Genomic DNA, 15310 nt, shown 5'->3' with positions numbered 1-15310 from the left:
ATACTTAGGAAAGCCCCTTAAAAACTGTGTTGGAAGATTTTTTTTTTTTTAAATCACTGATATATTCCCTATGAGATTCCATCTGATGTCTTTCTTCACAAGGTGGCCATTCTCCATCTCAACATTGGCCACACATTAGAATGACCTGAGAAGTTTTTAAAACCCCAGATGCAGGGTCTCATCCTAGGCCAATTAATATAGAGTTGGTGGGCACTGTGCAGGTATCACTATCATTTTCACGGGTCCCCAGGTCATTCTATCGGGCAACCAGTGCTATAAGAGTGGCTGCAACGTCCACATTCTCCACTGCTTCCAAAACACGTTACTCTTCCCACAAATGCTGGTGAGCATGAAAATGTGACGGGGAAATTCTTTTTTATGGGTGGGAACAAATTTTCCTATCTCAGAATCTGTCTTGCTGATGTGTGTGATTCTGAGATAAGGAGATCATATTCTATTGGAGACTACTGTTAATGCCTACGGGAGTTTATAACTCCTTTTTCCAAATTCTCCACTATGCCTATAAAGAAAGCCAGGTCTGCAAATGCATTTTATGCTTTATCTTGCCCATGTGGAAATAACCCACATAGCTCATTTTCAGATTGAAAAAAAAAAAAAAAAAAAGTTGGACCATCTATGCCTGTGCCTTCTTTTCCATTAAAAGCAGTTCTTTACTAATTTTGAGTTTATGCCTCCTTGAGAATCATCCACAGGTTTTTTGTTGTGTCCCCCCCTCCCCCTGCAAATTACAGACTCCCTCATCCTCCCTCCCAGAGTCCTTCAAGATGAGAACTGCTGGGGGTTGTTTGTTTGTTTTTGTTTTTACACAGCACTGTGGCTAATCTTAGCCACTCTAGCATCCACAGACTCATTGCCCATGTGCACTTGTCAATATGAGAAAACAGGAGGCCAAGAATTACAAAATGACTCTCCTTTGGTTGGACTTCCGTACCCAGGCAGCCCAAATGAACAAAATCGCTGACCACAGACAAACAATAATTGTTCCCTGTCCTCTGGCCCTTTGCAAATAAATGCCTTACAGGACCTGCCAGGCCACCTCACTTGGAGCTGCACAGCAAGGAACAGCATGACAGCTGGCTGGGGCTTTGCCTTTGCAATCTGCATTTTAGAAATAAGTGTACTCACTGCAGATCCTACTCCCAGGTGAGTCTGTTTGCCTCTGGAATTTCATTGTGGATTGGTATTTCAAGGTCTGTTTCTTAGCAAAGTAGGTAAAAGTGTTAATATACATTTCGATATATAGAGCCTCAGAATTAAACTTTGAAAAGAGGTCAGAAAATACATAGGGTACAGTTTTGCAAATTTTCCTTGGAGACCTGCTGCTGTTTCTGGGGATTTCATTTAAACAAAGTATTCAGATGTTAAGGTTGAGATATTCTTTAAATACTTGGGATTATGAAATAAAGCTGGTTTTCACCAGTATAAGATAAACCTAGGTTTATCAGTGCCTAATGTCTGAGATGTTTAAAATTAAGGAAATTAATATTTCTCTCAGTCTGCCTCAATGTCTAACACTTTTAACTGTTGGATACATCTCCCTTTTGTCTCTATGTTAGGCAAATGTTAACCCCTTTGCTTCTCTTCCTTGACGTTCCAAGTTGTGTCCAGAGGCACACATTTTGTTTAGGGTCATTTGGGGCTTAGGGTTGTATTTCTTCCATTCAAGAAGAATCACTATGATGCAGGCCTGTTAGTCATTCTTCCTGCAAAGACACTTTTTCTCTGATCCTAACTGGGATCACAAAGCCCATGCCAAGCCCATCCAGGAAATAAATTACCCAGACAATAAGTGCTTACTGAACATCTACACTGTACCTAGAAACAGTGGAGGTTGGAGTCACACAAGGCATCCTTCCTTCCATCTTGGAGTCATGGGAGAAGACACTAACCTGTATGATCCAATACAGTATGATCCATTCCGGCGACAGTATTGAAATATTACTGACTTCAACAGTATAATTGGAGGGAAATGTCTGCCCAAACACTTCCTCTGCCCAGACATAACTATGCCCTCATCAAATTCCTCTTTGGTCACTTGACTCTTGGTTTAACCAAATTCTGTTTTGGACTCTGTCCATCTCCAGCACATCTTCGCTTGTCTCTCAGCTGCAGGTGGAGGCCGCCATTCAGCCTGGGCTCCACTCACCACAAGGTTTGTTCGCAGGGATGCATCTTCCAGGAGGGGCCCCATAAAGGTGCCACACAGACCAGCACAGGCCCTGGGTCACATGCTCAGTCAGCCCCTCCTTCATCCCATCACCTCCTTTTTCTGTGTTATCTAAAAAGCATTGTGCCATTCGGAAAATATTTGTTTAGTGGGCATCTAGGTACAAAAGGGATTTGGAAAGGCAGTTACTGCAAGTTGCTTTAGCCCTCGAACTTCACCTGACCCCTTCTTAAATTAAAAAATAATAATAATTTAAACAACCCACATTCCTAGATTATGGCTCCTGCTGATTAAAAATGAGCGGCTGTGGGGAAGGCTTCAGTTGCTTTGAAGTTCGTACCCCCTGGGTGCTGGCCACACTCAGCTGTTTCAGGGAAGACCGGAAAGCCCCTCTGCTGGCCCCTGGCTCAGAGCAGCTGTGCTGCAGAGTTTGCTTTGGCTCCACGGGCTCCCACCGCCACGCCTCAGGGTCACCCTGCTCCGAACACTCCGTGCTCTGCCCTTTGACAGAGGGCTGAGGTCAAAGCAGAGTGTTCAGAGACTTCTGTCATGAAATGTCACAAATAATTTGCTTGAATAATAGCTAACTGAAATTTGCAAATGATTTTTAAAAGTATAAATTTGATTAGAATGGAGAGTTCCTCTCCAGTTAGACTTCCTGAGCTCAAGCCAAGGTGCCCCTGCTTACTAACCGTGTCAGTCTGGGCAAGGTGCTCAGCCTCTCTGCACCTTAGTCTTCTCACCTGTAAGATGTTTATTGTATTCATCTTCCAGGGCTGCGGTAACAAAGTACCACAAACAGGGTGGCTTCAAACAACAGAAATGTATTGTCTCACAGTTGTGGAGGCTATAAGTGCAAAGTCAAGGTGTCAGCAGGGCCAAGCTCCTTCAGAGACTCTGGGGAGGATCCTTCCTAGTGGTGGCTGGCAATCCTTGGCATCCCTTGGCTTGCAGCTACGTTATTTCAATCTCTGTCTCTGTCTTCACATCATCTTCCCTTTCTGTATGTCTTTTTTATAAAAATTTCCCCTTTTTCTAAGGACACCAGTCATACTGGATTAAGGCCCATCCTAATGACTTCATTTCAACTTGGTTATCTCTGTAAAGACCCTATTTCCAAATAAAGGTCACATTCTTATTTGGTAGTAGGACTTAGGATTTCAACAGATCTTTTGAAGGAGGGGGAGACAAACACAATTCAGCCCATAACAGTGATAATGAAAGCATCTATCTGATAAGATTTTTGTGAACATGAAATTGTTATACATGTAATTTACTTTCAACATTTGCGCCTGGTACATCGTAAGACTTCAATGACTGTCAGGGATTGTTTGTTTGCTTGCTTGTTTTTAAATAATAACCTTGCTGTTGCTTTCACTTTGATATGCTTTCTTGTTTAGGAGAGGAAAGGTTGGAGTTATAGCTAGCCTTCAGGGACCACACGGCTGCAGACATTTTATCTTACTGGTCAACTGTTGGGGATTGCTCTTTTTTTTATTTCAGGATATTAAGGGGGTACAAATGTTTTGGTTACATGGCTTGCTTTTGTACTGCCTGAGTCAAAGTTATAAGAGTGCCCATCACCCAGATAGTGTACACTGTACACATTAGGTGTGATTTCACCCTTCCCCTCCTCCCTCTCCCACCGGAGATTTCTAACTATCATTTTTAAACAACGATTAGTGTGCCCATGAAAATTGCCACGAGCGGACCATCATCTCTTATGCTTCTCAAGGTAGAACAGAAATGTTAAAAACCACTGCGAGAGCAGAAAAATACCTCCGAGCATAGCTCCTGGAGCCAGGCGGATGGAACCAGATTCCAGGCTCCACAATTTACTAGCTATATGCCCTATGCAAATTTCTTAACTTTTCTAAACCTGTTCCTCACCTGCAAAATGGGAATAATAATGTGACCTGCTGTGAGGAATACCTGAGATAATAAATACAGTGAGCTCACCAGTGTCAGGCAAACATTAAGAGCTCTGTGAGTGTAGCTATCATCATTTTTTTCTTTTTACTCTATAAATAATAAAACATTCACATGGTTCAAAGATCAAAAAATATAACAAGGCATACATTGAGAAGTCTTGTTTCCCTACTCATAACTTTTCATGAGATCTGTTATGATATGTAAAGTACTTAATATACATACTACCTTGTCATTTGCTTTTTTTCCTTCTTTTTACTTTATATCATATCCCAGAGATCCTGTATCCATATGAGGAAGCTTCCTCATTCTCCTCATAGCTGATTAATTTTTCATTGTGTGAATAAACAGCCAAGGCAACCTGTCTCTTACTGATGAACATTTAGGTTGTTTCCAATCTCATATACTAGAAATAATGTTGCAGTGAATAACCTTATTTGTATATCATTTTGTAATTGCACTGGTATACCTGAGAATTCATTCCCAGAAGTGATGTAAGTGGGTCAAAAGGTAATCACCTTGGTGACTTTGCTAAAATGGCCCTATTTGTATTATTTTGCACTTTCACTATCAGGGTATGAGAGTGCTTGTGTCCCATGGTCTTGCTAGTAGGAGCTATAGGCCAACTTTTTGATATTTGTCAATCTCATGGGTGAAAAAATGGTATCTTGGCAGTTTTAATTTGCCTTTCTCTTGTTGAGTCAGGTTGCACATTTTTTTGTACATTTAAAGGCCATAGGTATGTTTTTCTTTGTAAACTGTCCATAACCTCTGTCCTTTCTTCTATTGAGTCTCTTGTCTTTCTCTAGAGATTTCTGTGATCACTTTATAAATCAGTCCTTTGTCTCTGCTATGAATTATAGGTATTTTCCCAGTTTGTCATTTTTCCTCTGACTTTATATGCGGTGTGTTTTAGTTGAGTTATAATTTTCATATTTAATTTATTCTTCACTTTTCAAATAGCTGGGAAGGAATACCAGACGGGGAAGGGGAATTAGAAGCTGCTGTGTAACATGAGGAAACCTCCTTACCTTCTCTGTGGCTCAATTCCTCTTCTTTAAAGCATGATAATAACAGTAGTAGATGTTTCAGGGCTGATCTAGGGCTATCTAAGTGAGATAATGAATATAAAAGCCTTAAAGGAGGAGTTCCTGACTCAACTAAGCTCTCATAAATGTTAGCAATTATCACTTAATTTAATTTAGTTAAATTTATCTCAACAATCTGGAAAAACACCCAAACATCCATTAATAGAAAAGTTGAGCCCAAAATGTCAGTTTTTCCTCCTACTTTGGTTATATTCACCAGTGCTTTTCATTTCCATATTCAATATAAGTTAATAGGCATTTATTTACCAACTACTGTTGCCCAAATATGGTCATTTGTTTATTCATCCATTTAATACAGCAAATAGTTACCAAGTCTGCAGCATGGGCCAGACGTTGTGTCAGGAGCTGCAGTCAATGTTGAACACGTTGCTGAGGGTTCCTGCCTGTCCTCAGTGGACTTACAGTCTAGTGAGGAGTGCCAACAAGCAAGTGGCAATTGCAACTCAGCCAAGTCCTCCGAGTGATGCTAAGGGAGATACGCTCCTTTGAGGCCACCAGTCCACTTGTATACTGGCTTCCTGGGCACTGGCCTAACCGAGGACTTTGCTCCTTTAATTCTGACCCTTCTCTCCTGCATCATCAATATTTCTCTTTGTATCAAATTACTCCATCAGCATAGAGACCTGTAACATTCTCTTTAAAGGTTGGCACAGTCCTCTACATTACTCTAGACACTCCCTCGCATCCAGTCTCATGGTGTCAAATACCACTTACATTCCCACAACTCCCACATCTGCGTCTGCTGTGCAGATCCCTTCCATGAGTCCAATCTCCAACTGCTTATTCAACATCTCTTCCTGAAATTCTAATAGGCAACCCAAACTTAACATGTCCAAAACATACCTATTGATTTCTCTACCCATCCCTACCCACCCTGCACCACTATTCACCAAGTTACTCATGTAAAAACCTGGGAATCAGACCTGACTTCTCTATTTGTTCCATTCCCACATGGAACTCAACAGTGAGTCCTGCTGGTACTATCTTTAAGACATATGCCAAATCTGACCACCTCTCACTGTCTCTGTGGGGATTCCTTAAGCCCAAATCACTATCATTTCTTGCCTACATCCATTCTTGTCCACTCCCCAATAGTGAATTCTCCACCCAGCAACCAGAGAAATCTTTGGAAAACACAAATATGAATGTTACTTCTGCTCTCAAACTCCTCTAAGAATTCCCAGCAAGCTCAGAATCAAATCCAAAACTCTAGTCCCGGACTACAGAGTGGAGTTACATCCTGCCCCTTTCCCCAGGTGCATCTGCACTCTCTTTTTTGCTCATTCTCCTCTAACACCATACTTGCTCGGGGCTGATCTGAGCCACTTCAGGGCCTTTGCATTTATTTTACCCTCAGCCTGGAATGCTTTTTCCAGACCCTCACATAGCTTCCTCTCTGAATTCATTCAGGTATCTAATCAAATATCACTTCCTGTACTATGCAGTTTTTGTTGTATAACATATTCCAAAACAGTATCTTAAAACAAGAGCAATTATTTCTTTTGCTCATGAATCCGAAGGTTACCTGGGCTCAGTTGAGTCATTCTTGGTTGTAGTCAGATGGTGGTTGGAGCTGGGGTCATCTTGACTGATGACTTCTTCACTCACATGTCTATCATCTGAGCTGAAAAGACTCAAACACCTGGGGATCTGGAGAATGGACTGAGGGTAAGTGGCTTCATACGTAGTGGTGAAAGGCTCCCAGAACAAATGTCTTTAGATAAATTTGTAGACCTTGCATGGCCTCTGTAATCTAGCCTTAAAAGTCATGCAGTGTTGCTTCCTCTGCATTGCCCTCATCAAGGCAGTCACAAAGGCCAAACCAGCTTTAAGATAAGGGTACACAGACTCTACTTTTGATAGGAGGAGCGTCAAAGAATTTGTGGACACATTCTTAAAGCACCACACCTCCTCCGAGAGGATTCTCTCACTACCCTCCCTCCCAACTCCGGCCCTAGAGCACTCTATCCTCTTACTCTGCTTAGTTTTCCTTCGTAACTCCTATGTCTTAACTGATATTGCATGTTATCTTTTTTGGCATATTTGTTTATTGCATCTCACCCACTAGAATGTAGGCCCCATGATGGCAAGGAAGTTGTCTGTCCTGCAGCCCCAGCCACGAGAACAACTCCTGCCATGTAGCAGGCCCGCAGTAAAGGATGTCGCATGTTGGCTCATTGGGAGCACATAAGAGAATCTCTTAAATAAGACTTGAGAAAGGTCCCGAAAAAAATTAGTGTTGGACACTCTTGTTATATTATCTTTCCATCTCGATGAATTACATGAACTAAACAAACTGGCAGATCCACTGGTTATAAATGTAGTCCTAATTAGCTTATATTTCTCCACTCAAAGGAGCCACATTATCTTATTTATTGACAAAGATTCTTTCATACAATAGGTGCTTTCTTGCCTGGGCCCACCACAATGTCCTGGTGTGAGAGCTGCTGCTGAGGTTTTCTTTTTCTAAAGCTGGAAACTTCTCTTCATGGTGGGATGATGGGACCAGGGGTACATCAATGGCCCTTCGTTTAATGCATTTTTGGCCCAGAGTTAGACCTCCTGCCATGTTGATGTACATCACTTTGATCTAGAAAGTGATTTTCAAGCTGAGACTGAAACACTTGGAGACACATTTTACTTGATAAACACATTTCATCTAAGAATCCAGAAAGTACTTTACAAATACTTCTTTACTCAGCCTAATAGATCAGCAGGGTGAAAGGCAGGTGGTGAGTGTTGTACATGTGCAGCCCTTGAGCCACAAAAGATTATCTGCTGAGTGAGTTAAAGGGGCTGTGGAGGGGGTGCTGGGCTCAGAGAGTGAAAGACAGAAGAAGCTATTCAAGATCACCGATCTCCTTTCTTAATATTTATGTAGCATCTTCCTTTCAGTAACATACTTGTTTTGCATGACTTCTTATTCCTTCCTAATAATTTCCATGAGTTCTGCCTTTATTGTGTCTCCAGTGATCCAGTACCTGACCCAGTGAAGGCAAAACAATTAACAGGTGCTAAAACAATTTTCAGTTTACTTTTGCCTAATTTGACATCATTTAGGTGTAAGCTTAAAATAGATCCAGGCAAGAACCAGGTTGTCCAACTGATGTTCTCCACCTGAAGATGCTATATTTTAAAAAAATGTTTTCATTCTTGTTAACTTACTGTCTCTCAAAATGTCTGAAAATCATGAGGCTATTAGATGCAGAAATTGTTGAATAAGCTACAACCACTTAGCTTATTTCAAAGATGATTTGTTAGGGAAAAACAGGAAGCATAGAAGACAGGGAAAAACTGTACAGACCTTGGAGTGGAGAGATGTGGATTCTAAATCCAGTTTGCTACTAACTGTCCAACTTTGGATAAATAGTGTAATTCTCCATTTTTAATTTCCCATATGTAAAACAGAACTAATAGTACTTAACAAATTTACCAGAGTGAGAATAAAGGTTTAAGAGAAAATGAACTTGGATAACTGTCTAGTAAGATTAACAGACAAATATAAGGTAATCCTTAATCAAAAAACATTTATGAGTGTTTTCAGCTGAACTGTGTCCCCCCAAAGTTCATATGTTGAAATCCTAACTCCCAATACCTGCTAACGTGACTGTATTTGCAGTTAGGGTTTTTAACGAGGCAATTAAGATAAAATGAGATCATTAGGGTGGGTCTTAATCCAATATGACTGGTATACTTATAAGAAGAGGAAATTTGGACCAGAGACATGAGGGAAGACCACATGCAAACATAGGGAGAAGACAGCCACCTATAAGCCAAGGAGTGAGACCTCAGGGGCCAATCCTGCCATACCTTGATTTCAGACTGTTAATAGTATGAGAAAATAAATTTCTGTTGTCTAAGCCACCCAGTGTGCGGTACTCTGTTATGGCAGCCCTAGCAAGCCAGTGCACTGAGCCTAACCACCAGAAGGATGTTTCATCCTGCTCTCAGGGCCAGGGTGTAATCTGTCAGGTCCTTCCTATGGGGATAAGTTGGGTCATTCAAGGAATGAATTCAAATCACAGTCCAGGAGGGCAATAAAAGATCAAAGGCAAAGATCTGATGAATTGTACTAAGTCTAAAGTGTGAGTCATGCCTTTAAAAAAGAAAAAGAGTCCTTAAGTTAGAAGCTAAGGAGGAAGTGAATAAGTGTGCATACTGGCAACGTGTGGCTATTATTATTGCAGAGGATGCCAGAGAAATACCTACAGGCAACACCGGTGCCATTGGAACAGGGCCTAGTCACTGAGGTGTGGGGTAGATCCTAGATTTAGCCAACACAGGACTGTAACCCACTCTGGAGTATTTGCAGTGTGGTTTTCTCTCCATGCATGATCCTCCAGCCCGTACTGGATGCTCTGAAGCAGCATTCACTGAAGCTAGTCGGAGTGGCAGGCGAAGAAGATAAAGGTTTCTGGAACCAAGGAAGTACTATGTCTTGGGGAAATGCTGAAACAAAATGCTAACATGATCATCTAGTAAGTGGTAAATCCAAAAGAGATAAGCAGGAACAGATAATCCAGTTCAAGGCGACAGCACTAATACTGAAGACATCAGAGTATATTGGAAAGATCCACAGAGATGTTAATAGACAGAGCCTACAGCAATTCTTGAAACCAATGATAGCCCTGCTCAGTGACATTTTTAGGTCAATGATGGCCTCAGTCTTGGGTAATGACATAGTGACCACCCCCACAGCTACTGGAGATTTCCTGGATTTCTACCAGATGTTGCCAAGCAGTGTTTTTCAATATTGTTTGAACATGAGAATCATCTGGGTAGCTTTTTCAAACCATTGATGCCTGGTGCCGGTCCTTAAGGAGCTTGATTTAATCCATATGGAATGGAAACACAATTTTATGATTCCTATTTTTAGTATCTAAGGATCACGATATGCACGAAGTATTGAGACTCACTGCTATAGGGCATAAAGGTGTATCTGCTATTGCCTCTTAATGAGGCCTGTCAGTTCCAGATGAGGCTTTAGTTCTATGGAAACATTCTAGGAGAGAATTCCTCATCATGTGGTTTCAGCTATACACTTACACTCAGACTTCCAAAAATGCACGTTCTCTAGGAGTTTTGGGGCCTGTATAATCGCACTTTTAGAAGATCGAAGGTCACCAGGCCTCCTGATATTCTGGATAATGCAGGTAAGGATCAGGCTTACAAAAATGCTGTCTCTAGTCATGAAGCCTGCCTTAATGATAGGCAAGCCTTGACCAAAAAACATGCGGGTGGTTCACCAGGAGATCATACCCTAGAGAAATACAGGCCTAGATCTGCCCCAAACGACATGACCAAGGACTTCCTTCCTCCTCTTTCATTTATTTATTCCCTTACTCATTAAAAAACACTTCCTGGGCACCTACTATTTTCCAAGTACTTAATATGCAAGCTGAACAAGATAGAAAAGTTCCCAACCTCACTGGTACTTTAAGGTAGAATGTAAACTCCATTAGTTCAGGGATCATGATTTTTTGTTTTGTTTTGTTGTTTGAACACCATTGTGTCCTCCATTCTTAGCCAACAGTAGGCAATTAATAAATATTTGATGAGTGAATAAGTGAATAAATTAATTAATTAAACAAAATATGAGAACAAGATGCTCTAAGAGTATGTTTATGGAAAACTAAGTTATACTAGGATGTTAAGGAAGGTTCTTAGGAAAAAAATGGATAGCCAAGATGAGATCAGTGTGGTGAATAGGGAATAACACAGTTAAACGACTGAAGACATGGAAAAAAGTGGCTTGTCTTGAAAATGTAAAGTTCAGCGTGGCTAGAGCATAGGTGGAGAAAAGTGAAGCTGGAAAATTTGGAAGAGGATAGGCCATACTGAGCTGTCTAGGCAATGTATATTAGTTTCCTATTGTAGCTGTTACAAAAGACCACATGCTTTGTGGTTTAAAACACTTACTTATTTATTTATTTATTTATTTATTTACTTAGAGACAGACTGTCACTTTGTTGCCCTGGCTAGAGTGTATGCCATGGTGTCAGCCTAGCTCACAACAACCTCAAACTCCTGGGCTTAAGCGATCCTACTGCCTCAGCCTCCCAAGTAGCTGGGACTACAGGCATGCACCACCATGCCCGGCTAATTTTTTCTATATATATTTTAGTTGGCCAGCTAATTTGTTTCTATTTTTAGTAGAGACAGGGTCTCGCTCTTGCTCAGGCTGGTCTCGAACTCCTGACCTCGATCGATCCACCCGCCTCGGCCTCCCAGAGTGCTAGGATTACAGGCGTGGGCCACCGCACCCGGCCTAAAACACAAATTTATTATTTTACAGTTCTGGACATCTGAAACTCAAAATGGGTTTCACTGGGTTACAATCAAGATTCCAGCAGGACTGGATTTCTTTATAGAAGCTGTAGGGAAGAATCATTTCCTTGCTATTCCCAGATTCTAGCGCTGCCTGCATTTCTTGGCTCACTGCCTCCTTCTTCCATCTTTAGAGTCAGCAAGAGCAGGTGTAATCCCTTTTCGTACTTTGAATTTCTCCTGCCTCTTCTGTCTTCACATCTCTCTGACCCACTATTCTGTTTTTAAGAGCTCATGTGATTAGAATGGACCCACCCAGATAATACACGATTATCTCCCCCTTAATCACATTTGCAAAGTAGCATAGATTCCAGGGATTAGGACATCAACATCTTTAGGAGTCTTTATTCTGCCTATTATACCATGTTAGAAAATTTGGACTTTATCACAAGAGTGATGGGAAGCTACTGAAAGATTTTCAGTAAAAGAATGGTAAGATCAAATTTGCGTTTTTTAAAGATCCCTCTGGATATTTTGTGGAAACTGGGTTAGAACAAAATTTTTGTAGTCATCTAGGGGAAATATAATGTTAGCGTAGACCAGAAAAACATCTGAAAGAAATGAAGAAGGATGGATTTGAGAGTCACTTACAGGACTGTAAACAATAGGTTTTAGTGGTTGATTAGACGTCAGAGATGAGGCTGGGGGATTTAGGATGAGATGAGGAGCACCCAGGTCTTTGGCCAGGATGGCTGCATGAATGGAAGTGCCATTTACCAAGACAATAAATACACACGGGAGGGGCAGCTTTGAGAGAAAAAGAAGAAGAATGAATTCATTTGGGGATAAAATGAGTTCAATGGGTCATGAAGACATTCAAGTGCAGTTGTCCAACTGGGAATTGTATTTAAAAGTTTAAAATTCAAGAGAGATATCTGAACTGCAGATTTATCTCTAGATGTCATTAGCATAAACATGGAAATCTAAACTCTAGGAAAATGTAGAGAAGAAGAGAGATCCAAGGGCAGGACTTTGAGGGAAAAGGACTATCAGAGGAGGAGCTTGTGTAGAAGAGCAGGAGAACTAACTAGGCAGCGAAGAAAAAAGAAGTGAGAGAGTCTACCGTCATTCAGCCCAAGGGAAGAGAGTATTATAAAGAGCAAGAATGGTCAATTGCATCAAATTCTGTGAAGAAGTCAGTAAGACAAGGACTGAAAGGGACCAGTGAGCCATGTGGCAGTCATCCTTGACTTGGGCAAGAGCAGTGTTCATAGGGAGGGAGGGCTGAGAAGTGATTGGGCAGCTAAGAACAAGAGAACAGAGTACAAACTACATTTTTTAAGAAACTTGGCTACAAAAAACAAGAGAGAGTTTAGAGATAGCTAAAGGGGCATGTAGGGTTGAAGGAAGAGGTGAGACTTTTTTTTATCTTTTTTGGAATGATCTAGCAATTTCTTTAAGAAATGTCATTGTAAAGAGCAGGAAGGAGATGGGAGTATCTGCAAGAAAATGTGAAGTCCGGGAGGGTTTGTATTTGTTCATGCATTGGTCTGTTCGTGTTTAATGTCACAAACTTGAACACATTACACTACAAATGGAAAGGAGCTGGTAGTGAGGGAGCGTTGAAAATGGAGGAGATATTCAATTGATCAGAGACCCCAAAAAGAGCTGGGACCTAAGGCTTTTGTGGCAGGACTGGCCTCACCAGGACATCCCTCTGGTGGAAGAAGCTTCACTACAAGAAGGATAGGTGCAGGTCAGAGAAAGAGACAGGGAGTTTGTAGAATTCTTATTTGGTGGCATCTGGTTTTTCTTGTGTGGTTTTTTTTTTCCCCCCTGTCATTTAATGAGATAATTACTCCAAGTGGTGTTGCAATCAGAAGAGATCCAAATGGTGAACCAAAAGAGAAAGAAAGTTCAAAGCTAGAAAAGCACTTCTGAGCATTGGGTCTGGGGGTGGGAGGGGAGGCCATAAGTGCCAACATATATGATGTTAAAAGTCAGACAGATCAGGAATAAGTCCTGAAATGGACAGTGAAGCAGTAAAGTATCTAGTTTAGGACATACAGAACACCAGGGAGGGAAGCCTGATTTATGAGGTGTTTGCTACAGGAAAGCCAGGCTGGCTGGCTTAAATTTGCAAGAGAACCAGGCAACTCAAGGCTTTTCCAAACTCTCGGGGGATGGGAGTGAGAAGACTACAAAGAAAATGAAACGCGATTTCTAGCTTCAATGAGTTCATAATCTAATTGGAAGTATAAGATTAATCACTGTAAAACCTGTGGCAGGATGCCTTGCTAGTTTTCCTTGTCACCATTATTGTGTCATTGTTGTTAGATTAAAAGTTACACAACAGTACAGTACAAGAACTGAACAAAAAGATGGCTTGAAAACACAAAACAGCATGCAATCAACTGTCAAATGAGAGATATAGTAAAAGGATAAGTATTAATAGTATGATTTGGAAGGAGGTAAAGTAGTAAATAAACTGGTTTGTGAAGACTTCTTGAAAACAGACAAATATAATGATCATTATAAATTGATGTGTTCTATTCTCTTAGTTATGGCCAAGAGCCAATAGAAAGGAGTGGCCCTCCAGCACCCACAGACTGCAAAATGAGCCCCTGGAGTGAATGGTCGCAATGTGATCCTTGCCTCAGACAAATGGTAAGCACTCAGCTCCATTCCTCCAACCTCCCCAGATGGAAACTGCATTGCTGGCATCCACATGGAAAGGACTAGGAGGCAAGGAGTCCCCAAAATTGAGTTCCAAACCCAGAAAGAGAGATTAACATATAAATGTATGTGATTAACCTTGCCAGGAAATCTGAATGTTGCACAGAAAATTACATGAGTGTCATGAGAGCTGGTCTTCTGTATAAGAGACCACAAAATCTAGAATGCAAAGTGTTACTTTAGGTTACAACCATAATTGCTTCTACCACTTCTATCTTAAAACCATTGACACATTTGGGTTTAGAGGGCTGCAGCAGTGTAGGTGCAGCTTGAGATCTTTTTTTTTTTTTGGCATCAGATATTCTAACCTTTCCAGCTGGTTTTGTGCAGTTTCGCTCAAGGAGCATTGAGGCATTTGGACAATTTAATGGGAAAAGCTGCATTGACTCTGTGGGAGACAGAAGACAGTGTGTGCCCACTGAGGCCTGTGATGATGTTGAGGACGACTGTGGAAATGAATTTAAATGTGGTACAGGTAATTTTTGTGTTCCAACTGCTCATTTCAGGTTTCTGTGCGCCCTCATGAATGAAAAGAAAAAGCATGCTTCTAGACACTCAGATTTCCAAGTGTGAAAAGTTCCTCAACAAGGGCCGTATATATATACTGTACAAAAAATTCAAATGTGGTTTTCTGGTACCTCACCTCCAGCATTTGATAACTTCAGAAAGAAGGAGAGAAAATTTAGCATTAGACACACTGTGTCTTTCCCGATTTTGATTGCAGGCAGATGCATAAAGAGGCGACTTCTGTGTAATGGTGACAATGACTGTGGAGACTTTTCAGATGAAGATGATTGTGAAAGTGATCCCCATCCCCCCTGCCGTGACAGAGTGGTAGAAGAGTCTGAGCTGGCGCGGACAGCAGGCTATGGGTCTGTATTTCACTTGAATTTTTCCAGATGAAGATGAGGGAAAACGACCTCCATCTTTCTCACTGTGATAAAACAGGAGAAGCGTTTGTACAAAGGGCACAACTGGTACAGCCTATAGGTCTGTATTCTCTTTGAATTACATTTCAGCTTGAAGGAAGTGCAGAATAAGTATCTCAGGATATGTATTCAAAGTGGACAAACTGCCTGGC

General features: G+C 41.2%; 1 protein-coding gene across 1 annotated transcript in view; it reads left to right on the top strand.

Moving 5' to 3' along the window:
- The first annotated feature begins 995 nt into the window (after positions 1 to 995).
- Positions 996 to 15310, top strand: part of C9 (complement C9) — a 47488-nt gene continuing 33173 nt past the window's right edge. Inside the window, 4 exon segments of the mRNA XM_045566319.1 lie at positions 996 to 1164; positions 14055 to 14160; positions 14560 to 14704; positions 14954 to 15101. Of these exon segments, the coding sequence (XP_045422275.1) occupies positions 1088 to 1164; positions 14055 to 14160; positions 14560 to 14704; positions 14954 to 15101 (476 nt within the window). The 5' untranslated portion in view covers positions 996 to 1087.

The sequence above is a fragment of the Lemur catta genome, chromosome 12 (assembly GCF_020740605.2).
Source record: "Lemur catta isolate mLemCat1 chromosome 12, mLemCat1.pri, whole genome shotgun sequence".
In the NCBI taxonomy this organism is placed as follows: domain Eukaryota; kingdom Metazoa; phylum Chordata; class Mammalia; order Primates; family Lemuridae; genus Lemur; species Lemur catta.
This window is presented reverse-complemented; position numbering and strand designations above follow the sequence as displayed.